The sequence below is a fragment of the Entelurus aequoreus genome, linkage group LG07, assembly GCF_033978785.1.
Source record: "Entelurus aequoreus isolate RoL-2023_Sb linkage group LG07, RoL_Eaeq_v1.1, whole genome shotgun sequence".
In the NCBI taxonomy this organism is placed as follows: Eukaryota; Metazoa; Chordata; class Actinopteri; order Syngnathiformes; family Syngnathidae; genus Entelurus; species Entelurus aequoreus.
In genome coordinates, this window is record NC_084737.1 from 39543178 (window position 1) to 39566645 (window position 23468).

The 23468-nt window shown below is 39.5% G+C and overlaps 1 protein-coding gene across 1 annotated transcript in view; it reads right to left on the reverse strand.

The window, feature by feature from the left end:
- Positions 1 to 21683, reverse strand: part of plxnd1 (plexin D1) — a 160023-nt gene extending 138340 nt beyond the window's left edge. The window contains exons 1-2 of the mRNA XM_062053578.1: positions 20341 to 21683; positions 7521 to 7697 (exon numbers count right to left, since the gene is read on the reverse strand). Of these exons, the coding sequence (XP_061909562.1) occupies positions 7521 to 7697; positions 20341 to 21552 (1389 nt within the window). The 5' untranslated portion in view covers positions 21553 to 21683. The remainder of the gene's footprint in view (positions 1 to 7520; positions 7698 to 20340) is intronic.
- Positions 21684 to 23468: the final 1785 nt, after the last annotated feature.

A 23468-nucleotide genomic window follows, 5' to 3' on the forward strand; every position in this document is an offset into this window, starting at 1 on the left:
ATGGGGGAAAGTCCTAATTGGAAATACAGCCATATTAACTCCTAAACTGCCATTTTAACACACACCAAACCATCAGCACGCATCCAATGCTTTCTCGTGGCCACGAGAAACTTTCTCGTCTCGTGCGCACGAGAAAGTTTCTCGTGGTTACGAGAAACTTTTTATTAAAAAAAAAATAATAATAATAAAAAAAAAATAAAATAAAAAAAAAAAAAATAATAAAAAAAAAAAAAAAATATATATATATATATATATATATATATATATATATATATATATATATATTTTTTTTTTAATAAAAAGTTTCTCGTGCGCACGAGATACATGTCTAAAAAAAAAAAAATTCACATGTCCCTTTAGGGGCTCCGTATATATATATATATATATATATATATATATATATATATATATATATATATATATATATATATATATATATATATATATATATATATTCCTCCCACACTAATTGACTGAAAGAGCGTGCACTTGCCGCGCGCTCGCCCGACACTGCGGCGCAAGCGCGATGATGTCACGTAATCGATGGGAAAATGCATTTTTAGACAATATGATTTTCCTGAGCGGCTAGGAGACACTGAGAGTTTTTTTTAACTTGGGATTTCCCGCGGGCCGGATTTTAGACGCTGGCAGGCCTGATCCGGCCGTAGTTTGGGGACCCCTGATCTAGTTGATAGAAAAGCGCTATATAAATGTAATTCATTATCATTATTATTAATATTACTACAAACGATCAAATGTATGATTTTTAAGGTCGTGTTGTTGTTTTTTTGCTGATAAACCGAATGTACTCCCAAGCATCCCTTGCAGCAGTTGATGTTCAACACCTTCACATAGAACCAAAACCTAATAAATCGTACCCTAGATAGTTTAGTTGTTTGTAGTTGTGAAACATCTATGTTAAATGAACAAAATATAACATTATTTTGTGTAATGATTGAAATGGGTGACATGTTCATGTAGTCATGAATGTGCACATGCGGGGGGAGGGAGTGGGTGGGATTATTTCTAATGGGAAGCATGTCTCGCCAGAACACCGGCGTCCCGACAGCGCACCTTCCGCCGTCCTAAAAAGTGGATTACGTTGTAGATTGCAATGGAGGAGTGCTTTTAATAGCCCAGAAAAGGTGTCACAGACTAACGTTGTGTGCTGCATGTTCTTCAACATGGCAAACCACCAAGGGATGGAGCTTGATGCCATAGATGTGAAGGAAAATGACTGAATCCATGGTGACCGCCGGTAGTACACGCATAAGTCTAATTTAATTGAGGCGGTCTTCTGCACCACTTTTTACACTTTTTATAGATAGTGCATGCAGTCTTAGTACAGGAGCTCACTTGCAACACGTCCTGTAATAGTACGTGCACACTCTTTGTAGAACGTATTATTTAGGATCTTACACTGCAAAAACTGAAATCTAAGTAAGATTAAATATCTCAAATAAGGGTAATATTTGCTTATTTTCTGTCTGATAAGATAATTCTTCTCACTAAGCAGATTTTATGTTAGAGTGTTTTACTTGTTTTAAGTGTTTTGGTCCTAAATGATCTCAGTAAGATATTACAGCTTGTTGCTGCGATTTTATGACCTATATTGAGTAAAACATGCTTGAAACTAGAATATCAACTGTTGCAAAGCTGTGTCATCAACACTCACAATTATAAAACTACTTTTTTTAAAGTAATAATTTCTTATGTCAAGCATGAAAAAAAAAAAATCATGACTTTGACACAATTGTGTCTCATAATTAAAATGGATGACAGCCAAATGGACTTTGCTGTTTTATTTTCAATGAAACAATAGAAAAGATGTACTCTTATAGTAGTACAGTTGGCACAGTACAGTAAACTGACAATTAATATTCAAACATTTAACATGTCTAACAATTTTTAACAGAAATAGTTCATGCACATTCAGATAAATTCTTCCAAATTACAATTAAAAACACTTTGGCCGGGGGCCGGGCAGTATATATGCGCACTAATTGACTGAAAGAGCACGCACTTGGCCTGATGATGTCATGTTATCGATGGAAAAATGCATTTTTTAGACCATATGATTTGCCTGAGCGGCTAGGAGACCCCGAGAGTAACAAGCGGTTGCCCTGTTGCCTTTCCATTAAGAACAATAAATTAGTTTTTAGTATAAGTAAATGTAATGCAGAGCGCATATCATTATAATGGCACTAGCATTTACTTAATTTAAGAATATTTTTCAACATATTGAGCGAAAAGGTCTCTTTTTTTTTCTACCAAGAAAAGTGCACTTGTTATTAGTGAGAATATACTTATTTTAAGGTATTTTTGGGTTCATTGAAGTTAGCTAATTTTACTTGTTTTGGAAAGTCTTGACAAGCCACATTTACTTGTTCTATTGGCAGATCATTTTGCTTAGTTCAAATAAAATACCCCTCATTTTTGTATTTTTTTTTATTGTTTTTGAACACTGACTTTTTGCAGTGTAGTAGGTCATAAAGCGTTGAGCTCATTGCTCAAGGTGACACACATAAGGACCAGGATAAGGCCCACACAGAGAGAAAACACACACTTGCACAATGATCACAGGGTAGAAAGTCAGCGGGGTAAACATGTGAAATTACCAAACCGCTTACATTGTCCCAGAGACAAAGTCAAACACCAAAAGACACAGTCAGACCTGCAATCAAGCAAACACACAAACACATGTGCCAGTGGCGCACACCTTCCGCAGCCTGCACTGTGCATCCAAAAAGTAATTACTGTATACTCAAGGGTGGCTAAAGCAGCGCTGTCCTTCCAGGAGAGAAACAAGGTACTCTTAACAGAATCGGAGCAAAACACACTGCAGCTGGATTGTTTTCAATGTTGCGAAAGTTGTGTTTTTTTTCATGCAAAAGGTCAGGAAGCATTTAGAGTGCACTCCCGCTTTGTTTTTCCCTTCATAGGCGGCTGAGGAGCAGCTTGTGACGCTCGCAGGCAGGCTGCCGCAGAGCAGCCCAGTGAGGGGTGACTAGGAATGTGGTTGAGACAGATTTTAGGAATGCTGTTAATTGGACGGGAACATTTGTCTTTTTTTCCCACAAGTTGGACCCACTGCTGATGTCTGAGGTGGTGGGTAGGCATCGCCACAACAAAGCAGGGAGTGACTCATACGTGGTCAAGGTGTCTTGTTAACAGCGTTTCAGCTGGGGTGTCAGCCATTAACTAGCCCGTTATTATGGCCACATCATAGGCCAGGGGGGTCGGCTGGTGCTGGTGGTGGCACAGAGTAGCTTGTTTGAGTTTGAGTTTGAGTTTATTTCGAACATGCAAGCATACAGCATGATACATCACCATTTCTAGTTTCTCTTTACAACATGTTCAAAAAGGAGTAGGAAGAAACAGAGCTTATTTAATCCTACCCCTTTTCTTTTACATAACAGTTGCTAAAACTTTTGTTCACTTCCTGTTCTCAATTTATTCACAATATACTCCATAAGTAATCACAATAACAATAAATAAATAAATAATAATTGGTGAAGTAAGTTACATTTCATATGATGAGATAAGTAAGATTATTTTGAGAATGAAAGAATGGATGGATGAAATAAATTCAGAATGTTTATCATGGTTCTTCTTCTTTGTACTTTGTAAACACTTTAAATTTAAAGAGTTTATTGAAGTGGATCATATTAGTACATTTTTGATTGCTTTGCTTAATCCATTCCATAATTTGATTCCACATACAGATATACTGAAGATTTTAAGTGTTGTACCGTGCATACACATTTTTTAAATTACATTTTTCTCTGAGATTATATTTATCCTCTTTTTTTGAGAAGAATTGTTGTATATTCTTGGGTAGCAGATTATAGTTTGCTTTGTGTATAATTTTAGCTGTTTGCAAATTTACTATGTCGTGGAATTTCAGTATCTTTGATTCAATAAATAAAGGATTTGTATGTTCTCTATATCCAACATTATGTATTATTCTAACTGATCTTTTTTGTAACACCGTTAGTGAATGAAGTGTACTTTTGTAATTATTTCCCCATATTTCTACACAGTAACTCAGATATGGTAACACTAGCGAGCAGTAGAGAATATGAAGTGATTTTTGGTCTAGAACATGTTTTGCTTTATTCATTATTGACGAGTTTCTTGCTACTTTATGTTGTATATTTTTTTACATGAGATTTCTAGTTCAATTTATCATCAATCATTATACCTAGAAACCTTGTTGCTGCATGGTTCAGAGTTAACTTTGGTTAATTGGGCCACTCAATCTCTAAATCTACCGCTGTTTGAGCTTTTCAATCATAATATTAAGACAGACTCTAACGGAGGTCAACAGAACTACTGTACACACGCTCCTGAAAAAAGTGTAAGGCATAAACTGAACTTTTGGACAATACAGTGTTGGGGTGTACCGATTACACTTGGAATTACAAGGGAATGTTGCCCATCATTCACAATCACAATGCAAAATAAGGACACATTTCATTCCTTTTTCAGGACGTTCTAAATTGTGAAAAATCACTAGTATGAGGTGGCTAACAAAACAGGTAATTGGAATTCATTTTTATTGCAACTATAAAGCGTTCTTAAAAATATCCAGCAACGTTCTATTTACATGCCGTAACCTGCATATCAACCTAGCTATTGTTATTACATTGTTATTGTAAGCGCTAACACTGAGGAACTACTTTTCTGGCATAGTAGCAAGCTTACGCTGCTAATAACGTCGGTTGCGACCTGCCATTAAATACAGAAAAAAAGAGCTTGGGCTGCTTTTGCTGCTGCTTAATTGCCTCTGAGTACGGAAAAGTTAATGCTACATTATAAATGATGCATCTTACCTGTATAGTAGAGGGTTGTGACACCAAGCCGAATAGATTGGTCAACTTTGAAAATCCATCCGCTACCAACTTTAAACTATATGGCTCTCAACAAATGGAATGCTAGAAAGCCCTTTTTATCTGAGGAGTGAGGATTATTATGCATGTGGCAGCTCAAGAAGAGATACAACCATCCCATTAGTCAGCATCACAGTAAGAGCGGACATTGTAAGTCACAGTTTTATGTTCTTATTTGAAACGTTTAGCGAATAGCAACAAATGCTGTTGCTATGTGAAAGCAATGCACCCAGGAAAAGAGTTACGGTATTGCTTAAACTTAACAAAATACTGTAAATCATCATGAACGTGTCTGTTTCTGCTTTACATACATACCGTATTTTCTGGACTATACAGCACACTTAAAATCCTTTTTTTCCCTCAAAACTCGACAGTGCGCCTTATAACCCGGTGCGCCTAATGTAAAGAATAATTCTGGTTTTGCTTACCAACCTTGAAGCAATTTTTTTTTTACATGTTGTAATGATAAGTGTGACCAGTAGATAGCAGTCAAATATAAGAGATAAGTGTAGACTGCACTATGATGGCAATATGACTCAAGTAAACAACACCAACATGTTATATGTTCCATTGAAAATATAGAACATTACACACGGCGCTCAAAAATCTATCAAAATGTTTTAGTACAACTTTGGTAAGCTATGAAGCCGCACCGCTTGATGTGCTTCAACATATGAGTATTGTTATGCTTTGTGCATAAGGTAAGATATATTATCTGGCGTTTTGTGTCGCAATATTATGCAAAAGCAACTTTTCTTACCTTCTGGTACCTGCTGATCTGTATTTAGGATCTGCATAAATCCTGAAAAATTCCGCCTTTGTAGTCCGCCGTAGGTGGTAAGGCTATTCGTTTTCTCTATCTTCTTGTTATGGGACATTCATCCTCCGCTGTTGCCATTTCTAATATAAAGTAGTGTAAAGTTCTTACTTATATATGTCAGTAAACTCGCCACGAAAGCGCTATAATATACCGGTATAGTGAGTTTATATTATTCACCCAAGGAACTTTAGTTATTAGAGAGTCCCAGTCGGACGATTTTTCACGGGACACATTTCCGGTGTTGTTGTTTCCGGATAAGGAGATGCTGCTCTGTTATTGATTTAAGTAAAGTGTAAATGTCATTAAAACAGTTAGCTCCATCTTTTGACACTTCTTCCACTCCCGTCCTTGCACGTTACACCGCTACAACAAAGATGACAGGGAGAAGATGCTGCCGAAGGTGAGCCACGTAAACAAGACCGTGCACAAAACGGCGCATTTGGAAGCGACTGTCAGAAAGCGGTTTGAAGATGATCTGTAAAACATAATTTATGCAACATTTTGACCAAAGAACTACCTTGACATGTTATGTAGACCACAAGGAAGTGTTTTCAATTTAGAAAAAAATAATAACAATATGACTCCTCTAATGCGCCCTATAAGTCTTATCTATGAAAAAATATCAAAAATAGAGCATTCATTGGCAGTGTGCCTTATAATCCGGTGCACCCTATGGTCCGGAAAATACGGTATTTACAAAATGTACATAAAACAGTGTTGGAGGTTTTTTGAGGGGTTTGTAGTAGGAATGAATCGTAGCCCAATTACCTACATTGTTAGCTACCACAGACTACCAGTTAGATTGCACATAAAAGGAACACAAGTGTGTTAATATCTCACATAGGGATTGTGAATGATGGGCAAGTTCCCTCCTAAAGGGCATGCTCTGTACACTGGGACAAAGTCATATTGGAACATAATAGAGTTTTCCCCAAACTGCCCCTAAAAAGTGTCCACAATGTCTTGGTAAGACAACAAGTTAAAGGGGACCTATCTGCAAAACTATCTGTTCTTACCTAATAGCACCTATTTTTTTGTCTATGGGATCTGCATAATTCCCGGAAATTTGAAATCAAACCATGGAGGCATTGCAGAGAAAAATACAAAACAATCTTGCCGTCCTTCATACTTCCTCTAAATGAGCCATCTGGAATTTGCCCAAATGGTGACGTTAGCGGATATCTCCATTCATGGTAAAGTTTTACCAGAAGAGCTTTTCGCAAGTACGCCATTGTAACCCGATGTTATTGCTAATTTTTTTCTCTATCCTCTTGTAGTGGAGCAGACTGACTCGTACATGCACATGCATCCCCAGCTGTTGTTATTTCTATTACAAAGTAACATATATTTCTGACTTATATCTGTAAGTAAACTCCATATGGGTCGGCTAAAAACTACAACATGGGTGACGGGGAGAAAAGTAAAGCCACGTAAACTAGACCGCCCACAAAACGGCGCATCCTAAAGAGACGGCCAGGCTTGAATATGGTCTGTAAAACATAATCTCTGCAGCATTTTTACCAAACAACTTCCATCACAAGTTATGTAGACCTCAAGGGAGTGTTTTAAATGTAGAACAAAATCACAATATGACCCCTTTAACACACTTTGGAACGTTAGCGCCCTCCATGTAAAGGTTGCAAACAGACCACTTAACCGCTCCAAAAAGAAATGACAAATCGTATGTGCATAAGAAGGATTGTTGAATACACATGTTACTGATCTAAGTCAAATCAGGGCCATCTGTTGGATCTGCAGGCCCTAAAGCAGACTCATACCTAAGAGTGAGTGTGTGTTCTGTATCTTACCTTCCGGAGTCGTCCATTACTAGTCCCCAGAAAAACCACAGTGTGGTTGAGCACGTTGTCCACAGACACTGAGGTGAGGCTGTTGTATTCGAACAAAGGAAGGGCCCTCAGGGGCTTTTGTAGGGCCAGAGGATGCTGCAGGTGGGCCGCACCACAGTCCAGCTGCTCTGGCTGCAGCTAGAACACACACACAGACACAATGAACAATATCAGTCAGCATCGGCGGTCCTACGAGAAAACCAGAACAAGGAGATGAGTGATGAAAGTCCAAAGTAAAACAAGAATGATCACAATGTTACTAGTCTTGCTTCAGAAGCACTGAAGAGTTGAAAGGGCCTTAAAAGGGTCTTCAACACTCATCAGACTGGGCTTTTGTCAAACGCTAAGCAGGCAGTGATAAACCATCAGTGTCACGCGAGAATGATCACAAGGATCTTTGGGGAATTTTCTGAATATTTTAAAACATGTCGAAGCAAAAAAATTGAATTAAGCAGGGGGGATATTTGCAGAGTTTTTTCCCACAGGTCTTTCTGCTGGCAGCCTTATTTCTCTTATCATAAATTGTGCGTGGTGCTCCCTCGGTGCTGGCCTTCAGACTGCAGACAACAAAAAAGATCACACGTCTGTTGCAGCCAAATTTTAAATGATAATCACAAGTTTAGATGAACTTTATTTTTCTGCCGTGGAAAACTAGATTTTTTAACAGAAAGACAAATAAGGCGTTTGAGGGTGCAATTGAAAAGAATGGTCACAGGGGGAGTGTGCATACAAATGGTGCCAGCGACGAGGACAACTGACTTTGTGCTCTGACAGCACAATGGTGGAAGGATGGCCTATCCTCACCTCTCTCCTGTCAGTCAAATCTACAATAAAACACTGGAATTTGGCCACATTCCTATGAGACTGTGCACACTTTTGTCTCTGTGCTTGCAGCCAAGTGACATCCATACAAAGAAAAACAAGGGTAGCAAACATAACGCACAATGAATGTCCTTGATGGGAAATATTTATACATTTGTTATGCATTAGGCATAGATGTTGGAGCCATATCAATGTAAACCATTTGACTTCATGCATGTCATACTCGGCTATTAAAATGGTGGCCCGGGGGCTAAATCCGGCATGGGCCCGTGAGTTCATTTCAAAGCTTGGGAGACCAACATTTTTGGAACAAATTCTTAAAAACTGTAGAGTGCTCCTGTTGTATATAATAACTTGGACCACTGTAAACACATTGACAGATCCTTGCATTGACATTTTAACCTTGCTAGCAAACATAGAACACTGTGGTCCAAACTTGTAATTTACATAACTGAGGGGTTCTTCAAAGGACCCCTTTAAGTCATCTCCTATTTGGAAGTTATACAATTGTTTTGTAATGTGATTTATTGTAACTAAGGTGTTGTTTACTTTAGATGCAGTCACTAGTCATTTGTTTAACTTCTTCAGTTATACTATAGTGGTGTTCCTCAAGGATCCATTTTAGGTCCTCTCTTTTTTATCATTTGGGCTATTCAACTGGTGGCCTGTGAGTTCCGTTCAAAAAACTTGTGTGAGACTCACATTTTTGCAGCAGATTCTTAAATACACAAGAGTCCTGTCATAGAGATGAGTTTTGACAAGCTTTTTGCAGAAGGTCCCTAAAACAGCAGAGAGCTCCTGTAACTCTGACAAAATAAATACCAAAATCAAATCTACTGTAGAGGACGATGGTTCTCCAGAATATACAAAACAATAATAACGAAAGGAGAAGTCCGACCCCCTGATCCTTAGCTTTCTGGAAATGTGGCCCCCAAAACAATTTAGTTGAATACCCCTGCTTTACTGTATCCGTGTTATTGACTTGAAGACTTCTTTATACATAACAGAGTAAACCAACAAATAATGGTGCTTAGCCACACTCACACACAGTTTCTACTCTCCAATATCAGTGCATCAGGCCATAATACAGCATCTGTTGCAAGTTGCAGACACAACTTGCAATGACATTCTCTATGGGGAGCTGTGGAAACGACTGTTCTGCAATATTGTGGCTGACTTAGTTGGACAATGTTCAATGATCAACTCTTATCATTTTTGTGGCCTAAGCAGTCACAAGATCCAGCATATTTACAATGTGCTTATGATTATTTGGAAAATCACATACTTTAATTTACTGTTGACCAAATATGGTGCTTGAAGTCAATACAAAATTGCATTTAAAGGTTGTATTTTATGCAAAATGGACTTTGTAAAGATGTTCAAACAGTGTCGTTAGAGCCTGTTTATGATCACCAAACATGAAAAGAAATCCATAATTTGTCTCGCTTATTTGCTCTAATGGTGAAAAGACACTTTTTAATGTTTAATGATGTCATGAATGAAAAACCTATTTTGAATGGACAAATTGTGGATGTAAACCCACTCCTATATTGAGGACAGCTTTGTAAAAAAAAAAAACAGGTTTTGGTAGGCATCTCAAAATAAAGCATGGATGTATTTCAACTCAGCTACAGACGTGGAAGCTGTAAGTTTCATTGTTTTTCTTCAGCAAATAAGCTAACTAAAGTTTCTTATGTATTGTTTTGAGAGTAGGCAGTCTTACCTAATGTTGTGACCAGTGAACCTATATACTGTTTATTTTCGACCATGTCTAAGAAAAAATAGCCGCAATTTTCGTCTTCAAGATATATATTCGATGTGTAGTTTCAAAATATATATTCTAATACTTTTGGAAGAGATGGTTGGAGGTGTGGTTTCATTTACATTTAAGGGAACGCCTTCAAACAAGAAGACTCAGTAAGTAGGTTATAAATGTGACTGTGGGGCAAAATGTACACCAAAGTACAGTATATCCAATACATATTATCTAGACCACAGAGAAGTATTTTTAACATATAATAGATCACCTTCAAGCAAAAAAGTTAGTTTTTCTGAGCGTTCACAATTGTAAAGAACTTTTCCAGCAACCACAGCCCTTCAAAGGCCTACTGAAACCCACTACTACCGACCACGCAGTCTGATACTTTATATATCAATGATGAAATCTTAACATTGCAACACATTATAAAGTGCAATTTTAAATTTCCCGGGAAATATCCGGCTGAAAACGTCTTGGTATGTTGACGTTTGCGCGTGACGTCACGGATTGAACGGAAGTATTGGGACACCATTGTGTCCCAATACAAACAGCATCTGTTTTCATCGTAAAATTCCACAGTATTCTGGACATCTGTGTTGGTGAATATTTTGCAATTTGTTCAATGAACAATGGAGACAGCAAAGGAGAAAGATGTAGGTGGGATCGGTGTATTAGCGGCTGGCTACAGCAACACAACCATGAGGACTTTGAGTTGGATAGCAGACGCGCTATCCGACGCTAGCCGCCGACCGCACCGATGATCGGGTGAAGTCCTTCGTCGCGCCGTCGATCGCTGGAACGCAGGTGAGCACGGGTCGCGATGAGCAGATGAGGGCTGGCGTAGGTGGAGAGCTAATGTTTTTAGCATAGCTCTGTTGAGGTCCCGTAGCTAAGTTAGCTTCAATGGCGTCATTAGCAACAGCATTGCTAGGCTTCGCCAGGCTGGACAGCATTAACCGTGTGGTTACAGGTCCGGGGTTTGGTTCGGTGTCTCCTGATAGTAGAAGTAATAGTAGTATTGTTGATCTTCTGTCTATCCTTCCAGTCAGGGGCTTATTTCTTCTGTTTATATCCGCAGTTAAAGGCCTACTGAAACCCACTACTACCGACCACGCAGTCTGATAGTTTATATATCAATGATGAAATCTTAACATTATAACACATGCCAATACGGCCGGGTTAACTTATAAAGTGACATTTTGCCGCTAAACTTCCGGTTCGAAACGCCTCTGAGGATGACGTATGCGCGTGACGTAGACCGGCGAACACGGGTATGCCTTCCACATTGAAGCCAATACGAAAAAGCTCTGTTTTCATTTCATAATTCCACAGTATTCTGGACATCTGTGTTCGTGAATCTGTTTCAATCATGTTCATTGCATTATGGAGAAGGAAGCTGAGCAAGCAAAGAAGAAAGTTGTCGGTGCGAAATGGACGTATTTTTCGAACGTAGTCAGCCACAACAGTACACAGCCGGCGCTTCTTTGTTTACATTCCCGAAAGATGCAGTCAAGATGGAAGAACTCGGATAACAGAGACTCTAACCAGGAGGACTTTTGACTTCGATACACAGACGCCTGTAGAGAACTGGGACAACACAGACTCTTACCAGGATTACTTTGATTTGGATGACAAAGACGCAGACGTGCTACTGTGAGTATGCAGCTTTGGCTTCTAAACATTTGATCGCTTGACCGTATGTGCGCAACTTTCTTTTGCGTATGTACGTAACTTTTTTATAATATATAAGCTTTATGAACCTTGGGTTAGGTGAACGGTCTTTTGGGCTGAGTGATTGTGTGTGTTGATCAGGTGTTTGAATTGTATTGGCGTGTTCTATGGAGCTAGGAGCTAGCATAGGAGCTAGGAGCTAGCATAACACGTACCGTACCGTACGTGCGCGTCACGTACGTAACTTTTTAAAAATATATAAGCTTTATGAACCTTGGGTTAGGTGAACGGTCTTTTGGGCTGAGTGATTGTGTGTGTTGATCAGGTGTTTGAATTGTATTGGCGTGTTCTATGGAGCTAGGAGCTAGCAGAGGAGCTAGGAGCTAGCATAACAAACACGCAGGTGTTTTTATGCAGGATTAATTTGTGGCATATTAAATATAAGCCTGGTTGTGTTGTGGCTAATAGAGTATATATATATGTCTTGTGTTTATTTACTGTTGTAGTCATTCCCAGCTGAATATCAGGTCACCCACGGCTCTCACAGCATCTTCCCTATCTGAATAGCTTCAACTCCCCACTAGTCCTTCACTTGCACTTTACTCATCCACAAATCTTTCATCCTCGCTCAAATTAATGGGGAAATTGTCGCTTTCTCGGTCCGAATCTCTCTCACTTCATGCGGCCATCATTGTAAACAATAGGGAACTTTGCGTATATGTTCAATTGACTACGTCACGCTACTTCCGGTAGGGGCAAGCCTTTTTTTTATCAGATACCAAAAGTTGCAATCTTTATCGTCGTTGTTCTATACTAAATCCTTTCAGCAAAAATATGGCAATATCGCGAAATGATCAAGTATGACACATAGAATAGATCTGCTATCCCCGTTTAAATAAAAAAAATTCATTTCAGTAGGCCTTTAAGTACGATGCTATCACGTTAGCTCCGAAGCTAAAGTGCTTCACCGATGTATTATCGTGGGGATAAAAGTCACTGTGAATGTCCATTTCGCGTTCTCGACTCTCATGTTCAAGAGGATATAGTATCTGAGGTGGCTTAAAATACAAATCCGTGATCCACAATAGAAAAAGGAGAAAGTGTGGAATCCAGTGAGCCCTTGTACCTAAGTTACGGTCAGAGCGAAAAAAGACACATCCTGGCGTCCTGCACTGCACTCTAATCCTTCACTCTCACTTTCCTCATCCATGAATCTTTCATCCTCGCTCAAATTAATGGGGTAATCGTCGCTTTCTCGGTCTGAATCGCTCTCGCTGCTGGTGTAAGCAATGTGCATATGTGAGGAGCTCTTCAACCTGTGACGTCACGCTACTTCCGGTACAGGCAAGGCTTTTTTGTCAGCGACCAAAAGTTGCAAACTTTATCGTCGATGTTCTCTACTAAATCCTTTCAGCAAAAATATGGCAATATCGCGAAATGATCAAGTATGACACATAGAATGGATCTGCTATCCACGTTTAAATAACTAAATTTCATTTCAGTAGGCCTTTAAATACGGTTCAAAGAGATGCATGAAATGTCTTCTCTTGCGGTAACTCTCACCTTTGAGAAATGCCCACAATAAATTCGAAATAGGATTTAAGTCAGGTGATATTTGAGCCATGTGACCCATTGTTGTCCTTTATAAACATCATTGCCTTCCTAAAAACTGCAGACTTCTTCCTGCACCTAATTTTTGAATGTATTTTCCACAAACTGGCAGTACGATTAACAAATTATTTTCAATCCATTTTCAAGCTGAGAAGGTCTAACTAGCTTGTCCTAAATGACACCAACTTGTTTGAGGAACCTCCTCCACTGTGATGGCACCTGCCTGCAGGTGGTACGTCCATTACAAATATCCACATCCAGAGCATCACATCCATCAGCAGTCACTCACGTGTCATCGGCCCATAAAAACATTGAAAGCAGTCGATGTTTCTAGGCACGGTCTTGACTTCTGAGTCTTAATTTGGCGGTTGGTCACGGGTCAGCGTAGACATCTTGTGTCATCTGGAGCGGGGGAGGAGTTAGGGCAGAGGTCGGCAACCCAAAATGTTGAAATAGACATACCGGACCAAAAATACAAAAAAAAAATCTGTCTGGAGCCGCAAAAATTGTAAAGCTTTATATAAGTGTTATAATGAAGGAAACACATGATGCAAGTGTCTATATTAACTATATTAGCCTACTATCAAAATGACTATGTGTCGCAGGCTGACGCAAATCTCTCTTGACCGAAATGTTGAAATGTAATATTTATTCTACACATTTTTACAACATTGGAAAACATTACTAAAACAGAGGCTTTTCAGAGGGTGTGATAACTCCTGGAAATTACTGGCTTAGAATGGCCAAAGGTAAAGATGATTGATTGATTGATTGATTGATTGATTGATTGATTGATTGATTGATTGAATGATTGATTGAAACTTTTATTAGTAGATTGCAATGTACAGTACGTATTCTGTACAATTGACCACTAAATGGTAACACCCGAATAAGTTTTTCAACTTGTTTAAGTCGGGGTCCACATTAATTAATTCACGGTGAGTGTGTTCAAGTTGAAGGAAACGGGAACTAAAAATAAAATGAGCTCAAATTTACCTAAAATACGAGGCATAATGATGCAATATGTACATACAGCTAGCATAAATAGCATGTTAGCATCCATGGGGCGGCATGGCGTAGTGGGTAGAGCGGCCTTGCCAGAAACCTGAGGGTTGCAGGTTCGCTCCCCGCCTCTTACCATCCAAAAAAAAAAAAAAAAAAAAAAAAAAAAAATCGCTGCCGTTGTGTCCTTGGGCAGGACACTTCACCCTTGCCGCCGGTGCCGCTCACACCGGAGAATGAATGATGAATGAATGAGTTGTAAAAATGAATGATGGGTTCTCACTTCTCTGTGAAGCGCTTTGAGTGTCTAGAAAAGCGCTATATAAATCTAATCCATTATTATTATTATTATTATTATTATTAGCACGCCACACAAGTCAATAACATTAACAAAGCTCACCTTTCTGCATTCACGCACAGCATATAAAAACTTTGCTGGACAAATAGAGACAAAGAAGGAGTGGCATAAAACACGTCTTACTTTGGCAGCATCAAGGAAAGTTGTACATGTAAACAAACTACGGTGCGTTCAAGGACTTCTGAAGTTAGTAGGACAAAAGCATGTTTAAGGTATATGGTGGGGTTTCTAACAATTAGGAAGGTTTGTTGAAGTTAAAGTTAAAGTCCCAATGATTGTTACACACACACTAGGTGTGGCGAAATTATTCTCCGCATTTGATCATTTGTGTCATGTTTGTCCTCCTACAGAAACGATATTAAAACAAAAAATATATTCCCCCCCCCCATCTTTTTTCATTTTCAAACATTTTTGAAAAAGCTCCAGGGAGCCACTAGGACGGCGCTAAAGAGCCGCTTGTGGCTCGAGAGACACCCCCGAGTTAGGGGGTGGCTACTTAGGCTCAAGCCACCTGCATAAATTATAAATAGTCTGTATTCATACAGCATTTTACTATACCTGCACGATACTCAAAGCCCTTTACATTATACATCACATTCACACACACATTCATACACTAATTCATACACGACGCATCAGGAGCAAGGTCGTTGAAGTGTCTTGCCCAAGGACACAATGGCCGTGACTTAGATGGCGGAAGCTGGATTTAACCCAGGAGCCCTCAAGTTGCTGGCACGGCCGCTCTAGCCTCATGCACGCATGAGAAGACTATAAACATAAATATCACGTTTTTCCAACAAGAAGTACAGCGACAGATTGACAGCAACATCAGCAGTAATGACACGTGGGAGGATTCAGGTTTGTGGATCTTAGTGGAAAAGTCTTGAACATTACAATTTACTAAATGTTAGCTCACTATTAGTAAAGTTATGTACAAATAAAGTGAATGATAGCAAGATGATGTTAGATATGTGCTTACATGGGAATGCATTTCGCATCCTGCATTGTTTTCTGTGTATAAAACTATACTTATTCTCTCTGTTATTATTTTTTGCAACAGTATTTATATTGTTTCTGATGGGTAAAATATTTTGGGTTTTCAACACACCCCTTAATTCTTAACATAAACCGAGGTACTTGATGAGAAAATGGGTTGCTGCTATCTTCAAGTCTAATTCTCCTCAAAGTCTGTTTTTATGTTGCTATTCTGTTGAATATTTACAGCAAACATGATTAATTATCTGCCAGTCACAACTCCAAGTAAATGTTGATACATATAAGCCACACCCCTCCTCTTTACACATCACCTGAAAATGGTTTAATAGAACAGTGTTCTTCAACCTTTATTGAAGTAAGGCACATTTTTTGCGTTGAAAAAATGCGGAGGCACACCACCAGCTGAAATCATTAAAAAACGAAACTCAGTTGACAGTAAAAAGTCGTTGTTGCAATTGTCGGGTATGACTTTAAACCATAACCAACCATGCATAAATATAGCTCTTGTCTCAAAGTAGGTGTACTGTCACGACCTGTCACATCACACCGTGACTTATTTTGAGTTTTTTGCTGTTTTCCTGTGTGTAGTGTTTTAGTTCTTGTCATGCGCTCCTATTTTGGTGGCTTTTTCCCTTTTTTTGGTATTTTCCTGTAGCAGTTTCATGTCTTCCTTGAGCGATATTTCTCGTATCTACTTTGTTTTAGCAATCAAGAATAATTTCAGTTGTTTGTGTCCTTCTTTGTGTGGACGTTGTTGATTGTCATGTCATGTTCGGATGTACATTGTGGACGCCGTCTTTGCTCCACAGTAAGTCTTTGCTGTCGTCCAGCATTCTGTTTTTGTTTACTTTGTAGCCAGTTCAGTTTTAGTTTTGTTCTGCATAGCCATCCCTAAGCTTCAATGCCTTTTCTTAGGGGCACTCACCTTTTGCTTATTTTTGGTTTAAGCATTAGATACCTTTTTACCTGCACACTGCCTCCCGCTGTTTCCCACATCTACAAAGCAATTAGCTACCGGCTGCCACCTACTGATATGGAAGAGTATTACAGGTTTACTCTGCCGAGCTCTAGACAGTACAGACACTCAACAACAACACATCATTTGCAGACTATAATTACTGCTTTGCAAAAAATATTTTTAACCCAAATAGGTGAAATCAGATAATCTCCCACGGCACACCAGACTGTATCTCACGGCACACTAGTGTGCCGCGGCACAGTGGTTGAAAAACACTGGAATAGAATAAGCCTTCAATACGACATTGTCTAGAGACAGAACAGATCCATAGATAATGACTGATGTGCACATTGAGCACAAATGGAAGAATTAAATATTTTATTTAACATATGTTTTTACCTTTAGAAAAAAACTGTAAAGACAATGTCCAAAACAAATCACCCCATTTGAACTTTTTAAAAAACATTTGTTTAAAGATTAAATCTAAGTGTTTGTGTCTTGCTTTTTGTTTTGCCCTTGAGTACGCAGCAACAGAGCTCATTTTGTATGATGTATTTGTCTTGTGAAGCATGTGATCAGGGTTTCAAGTCACACAAATGAATGAAATGAATGCTGCATAGTTGGAAATATGAGATATGATCTGACTCTGGGAGTGCGACAAGGCAACTCTTTCTTCTCCGCCATATTTGTGGTTCGGTAACACTCTAACCGCAGATGCAGGAAAATACAAGACAATGGAAAAAACAAACGAATGACCCTTTTCTGCTGGGTGAGCTGCTGGATGTGAGGGGAGTCTCGCTTCCCATAACCTTTGAGCCTGGCTATGGGGTATCTTCACTTTGTGACAAAGGGGATTCCTCCTTCACTTACAACTCATGATTATGAATTTGTGCTGCCAGGAGAAAACAGCCGTCACATGTGCATTTGACCATTTTAAGGCACAATAACCTCAGGCCAGAAAGTTTCATACATCACAAGCAACTTCTTTGTCCACGCTGGAATGAAGTCAAAGGAATGATAAATCCTACATTTTGTCGTCTTACACTTGGCATTTTTGTCTTCATGAAGTTGTCGAGCCAAATACCACAGTGTACAATAGTCCCTCGTCAATCGCTGTTAATTGGTTCTGGACGTGACCGCGATATACGAATTTATATTTTCAAAGCTAGAGCATAAGCATCCTGTTGACGACCTTCTAAATATGTTTTTCAACATTATGAGAGCCCACAAAATAACACACTGTAGTCACCTATACACTCTTTTAATCCAATATAGTAATGCTGGGTGAGGCTGAGCCAATCAGTGGCCACGATACTGAACAGCATGCTCTGATTGGTTTGGTCTCCTCTAGTGGCCAGTACTACTATGTATTTTAAGTCTATTTAGACATTTTTATGAAAATGCTTAATTTAGAAACAACAAAATTTAGAATATGCTTTAAAAAAATATTCCCATAAAACCTGCAATGTGGTCAAGTTGCAATATCTGAATCACAATGTGGTTAGGGATGACTGTAAATCAATGATTTTGATTTAAAAACATATTTGAATAATGAGCCCAAGCAATAAAAATAGATAAAATACGAAATGCTTGGAGTGCTTGGAACTTTAACTCCACAGATATAGTTTTCGCATGACCTCTGCAATAGAGCACGCATGAGGTGTCGTGATCTGTCTGGTGCCAAACAGCGGATAGTTTATTTTATTCATATTTTCATTGATGTGCACATGTTAGTGAAACTTCAATGTTGATGATGGGCATATAAAGGCTATAGTGTGTTTTATCTAATTACTCGATTGATCGAACAAACTAATCAACAGATTACTTAATTACTAAAATAATCAACATGTAATGACAAATGATCTACTGCAGGGCCGCAACGAATAATCGATTAAATCGACTAAATTGATAAGGAAAAAAGCCTTTGATTAATGAGTGTAACTAATACAAATTCATAAAATCTAGACCACATGGAGTGGCCGGAACTTAAAATACGTGAACGTACAGTAGTTTCCGCACGGCTGCTGCAATAGAGCGCACAAAGGCGCAGTGGTGTATGGGTGCTGTGATCTGTGCAGTGTTGATTTTTTGTAATTATTATTATATTTATTAATGCACATGTGTTAAAAGCGTAATTTCAATGTTGATGATGTGCATTTATTACAAAAAGAAAGTAATGAAGTTTATGGCAAGCAGAAAATTGTTTGTTTTTTCCAACTATTTTCCCTAAAATGAGCATTGAGCCTACAAAGTGGTTTATCTAATTACTCGATTAATTGAACAAATTAATGGCTAGATTACTCAATTAATTGAACAAACCATTAGATTAATCGATTAATCAAACAAATGAATAGATTACTTAATTAACCGAACAAACTAATGGATACATTACTCGATTCATCAAACAAATTAATGGATAGATTACTCAATTAATTGAACAAACCAATGGATTGCTCGATTAATCGAACAAATGAATAGATTACTTAATTAACCGAACAAACTAATGGATATATTACTCGAATAATCAAACAAATTAATGGATCGATTACTCAATTAATTGAACAAACCAATGGATTGCTCGATTAATCGAACACATTAATATATTACTTAATTAACCGAACAAACTAATGGATATATTACTCGATTAATCAAACAAATTAATGGGCAGATTACTCAATTAATTCAACAAACCAATGGATTGCTCGATTAATCAAACAAATTAATAGATTACTTAATTAACCGAACAAACTAATGGATATATTACTCAATTAATCAAACAAATTAATGAGTAGATTACTCAATTAATTCAACAAACCAATGGATTGCTCGATTAATCAAACAAATGAATAGATTACTTAATTAACCGAACAAACTAATGGATATATTACTCGATTAATCAAACAAATTAATGGGTAGATTTCTCAATTAATTCAACAAACCAATGGATTGCTCGATTAATCAAACAAATTAATAGATTACTTAATTAACCGAACAAACTAATGGATATATTACTCAATTAATCAAACAAATTATTGAGTAGATTACTCAATTAATTCAACAAACCAATGGATTGCTCGATTAATCGAACAAATGAATAGATTACTTAATTAACCGAACAAACTAATGGATATATTACTCGATTAATCAAACAAATTCATGGATAGATTACTCGATTAATTGAACAAACCAATGGATTGCTTGATTAATTGAACAAATGAATAGATTACTTAATTAACCAAACAAACTAATGGATGTATTACTCGATTAATCAAACAAATGAATGGATAGATTACTCAATTAATTGAACAAAAACCAATAGATCAATCGATGAATCGAACAAATGAATAGATTACTTAATTAACCGAACAAACTAATGGATATATTACTCGATTAATCAAACAAATTCATGGCTAGATAGTAAGCGGTAGAAAATGGATGGATGGATGGATGGATTACTTGATTAATTGAACATAACTCGTGGATAGATGACTCGATTAATCGAACAAATGAAAGGACAGATGACTCGATGACTAAAATAATCAGTATGCTGCAGTCCTAATCCACAGTAGCCCACAGAGAATAATTGAAGGTGCGTGATTCCTACCACTAGGTTCCATTTCTGGATGCAGGTTGCTCCAGAGCCCTGGATGACGCTGTCCAGCACCCGGACATCTCTGCTTGGGTAGTTGGAGCAGCTCCTGCGACCTTGCCGGATCTCCTCCTCGATGTCCCCGAACTTGAAGGCACACAGTGCAGACTTTCTGTCCCCCTTGGAGAAGACCCCAAAGAGATACGGCTCTGTGCCCTGAGCCTCCTCTGTGTGGATGTCAGCCGGGTAGACGGACAGAAGGCGGTTATAAATGTCCCCGTTGTGTCCACACTGGAGGGGCATCTGGATGTAGGACTCTGTCAGCTTTCTACTCTCCGGTCCTGTAGGCTTTCTGCTGCTGGTGTCCAGACAGATCCTGGCCAGGAGGCTGTTGGGCTGGCTCTCTTTGTGGCCCATTTTGGCATCATTGTTAAAGGCGATGTAGGAGTAGGTCTGGTGGATGAAAGCGTGCACAAAGTTGAGCTTGTTTTTGGTCTTTGCCTCCTGTTTGATTTTAAAGACGTTGTCCTCAGAGGGGTTGATGTCATAAGTGAAAAGTCTGGATAAATCCTGGATGTTTAAGGAACGGATGGCGATTTCTGGCGTGTTCTCAAAGCGCAGGTCTTCCTTGCTGTGGTTTTTGGGGAAAAACGGAGTCCCGGCCCCCGTGTAGGTGGCCCCCACGAGCAGCCGGGTGTTGCCCCCGTGACCCCTCAAGATGAGCCCCACGGTGGAGGCGTTGGGGTGATTGGCGGCGATGTTGAGCATACTTGGGAAGACAGTCTTCTCCCCCTGGGGTGGGAACTCCACGGCTATCTGGGAGATGTTCCCCATCCTCCTGAGCTCGCAGAAGCCCTGGTAGACAGAGCCGCACACCACCACCACCTTCTGCTGGTGGTCCAGCTGCAGGAGCTTGTTGTGGTTGTCGGTGCGGGACTTGGGATGCTCGCACGGAGCCTGCGGGAGCTGCGGCGCGTGGCACAACAGGTTGTCCTCCACCGGCCCGGTGCGCTCCTCCGCCTCCACGCTCAGCGTCCCGTTCAGCTGGTAGACGCTGTTGACGGCGGCCAGGTAGATGTTGCCGGACGCCGGGTCCACCACGAAATTATTGGTGTGGTTGGGAGACGAGAAGGCTTGCTGGATGCGCAGCGCGCTGGCGCTCCTGCGCGCCTCCAGGGCGAGCATGACGCCGAGGAGCAGGAGAGCGATCTCCATCGGAGGAGGCATATTTCCTTCTGCTCGGCTTCCGCGTCTTCTGGGCCGACGGTTGCATTGAGTAAAGACAAAATTGCGAGTTTGTTCCAAGAGCGACAATCCGGGAGGAAAGGCTGCTTCCTGCCTCACGCCTAAAAGCGAGTGACGCGATAAGGCGAGTCGTGCTTCCTTTTTTTGCAGGCTGTGCCTCTTTCTGCACACTCTTTCTGCACACTCTTTCTGCACACTCTTTCTGCACACTCTTAGTGCTCACTCTTAGTGCTCACTCTTTCTGCACACTCTTAGTGCACACTCTTTAGTGCTCACTCTTAGTGCTCACTCTTAGTACACATTCTTAGTGCACACTCTTAGTGCTCAGTCTTAGTGCACACTCTTAGTGCACACTCTTAGTGCACACTCTTAGTGCTCACTCTTAGTGCACACTCTTAGTGCTCACTCTTAGTGCACACTCTTAGTGCTCACTCTTAGTGCTCACTCTTAGTGCACACTCTTAGTGCACACTCCCTCTCTGCACACAACTTTCTTCACATGCACACGCAACTTATTCTGTCTTCATCAATAAAGCTGACGTAGTGAAATGACGTCATTGAAATCTTAATTACGCAATCTGAAAAAAAAAAATGAAAAAAAAGCACGTGCTCGCACTTGCTTGCTGTGGCCCCTAAACACGATTTAGTTTGTGGCCCCATTTCGGTCTTTAGTGTTCCTCCTGTTTGTTTGTATTTGTTTATTTGAAGGACAATGTGCAGTTATGTTCAAAAGAAGGCTTAACACCTCGCTAATTCCCATCTGTAGTCCTTTTCATGGCGCATCTAACAGCCACAATAAAATGTCAACATGGTTGAAAATACACAACAATATAAAAATGACACCATGATAAGCAATTTAAAACAGAAGTACAATACATGGCGAAGTTGGTAGAGTGGCTGTGCCAGCAATCGGGGTGTTGCTGGTTACTGGGGTTCAATCCCTACCTTCCTAGTCACGTCCGTTGTGTCCTTGGGCAAGACACTTCACCCTTTGCCTCTGATGGCTGCTGGTTAGCGCCTTGCATGGCAGCTCCCGCCATCAGTGTGTGAATGTGTGTGTGAATGGGTGAATGTGGAAATAGTGTCAAAGCGCTTTGAGTACCTTGAAGGTAGAAAAGCGCTATACAAGTATAACCCATTTATTTATTTATTTATAATACATAGAGGGTATGCGAGTTACAAATCATTTACAGTATTTTAGCAGCTTCATTTAAAGTGCAGAAGTATATAAAGTGCAGCAGTTTTTAATCAAAGTCCACATACAGTGCAGTAGCCATCAGATGGTACTCATTAGGGTATCATTCAATAGCCATATACCACATTTGTACTGCATACATAAAAAAAGTTTGCGATGTTACCAGACTGAAATGTTACTCTGGTGTCATCAGACTGCTCCCGGGTATCATATGATGGTCAACTACCTGCCTGGTATTGTTAATGTGAGCAGGACTCATGGTCTATAAGCCAGTCTTTGACTGCCTTTGAGAAACTGTAACACGCCAGGACAGGCACTGGTAGTAAGGGCCACATTAACAGAAAACTAAGGACTTCTCCCTTTACTATAATTCTTTTTACCAGCGTCCTCTACAGTGGACATTTAAATTTGGTCTATATTTATTTTTGCTCTGCTGTACTTAAGAACCTGTGAATGTTGTCTGTCTACCTGTTGGCCCTGTGATGAGGTGGCGACTTGTCCAGGGTGTACCCCGCCTTCCGCCCGAATTCAGCTGAAATAGGCTCCAGCACCCCCCGCCACCCCGAAAGGGACAAGTGGTAGAAAATGGATGGATAATATCGTTTCATGTTATATTATGTTAAAATAAAGACAACTTCAGATTGTTTTCTTTGTCTTACGTTGGCCAAAAATAGAACAAACACATTCTGAAAATATTGCAATAA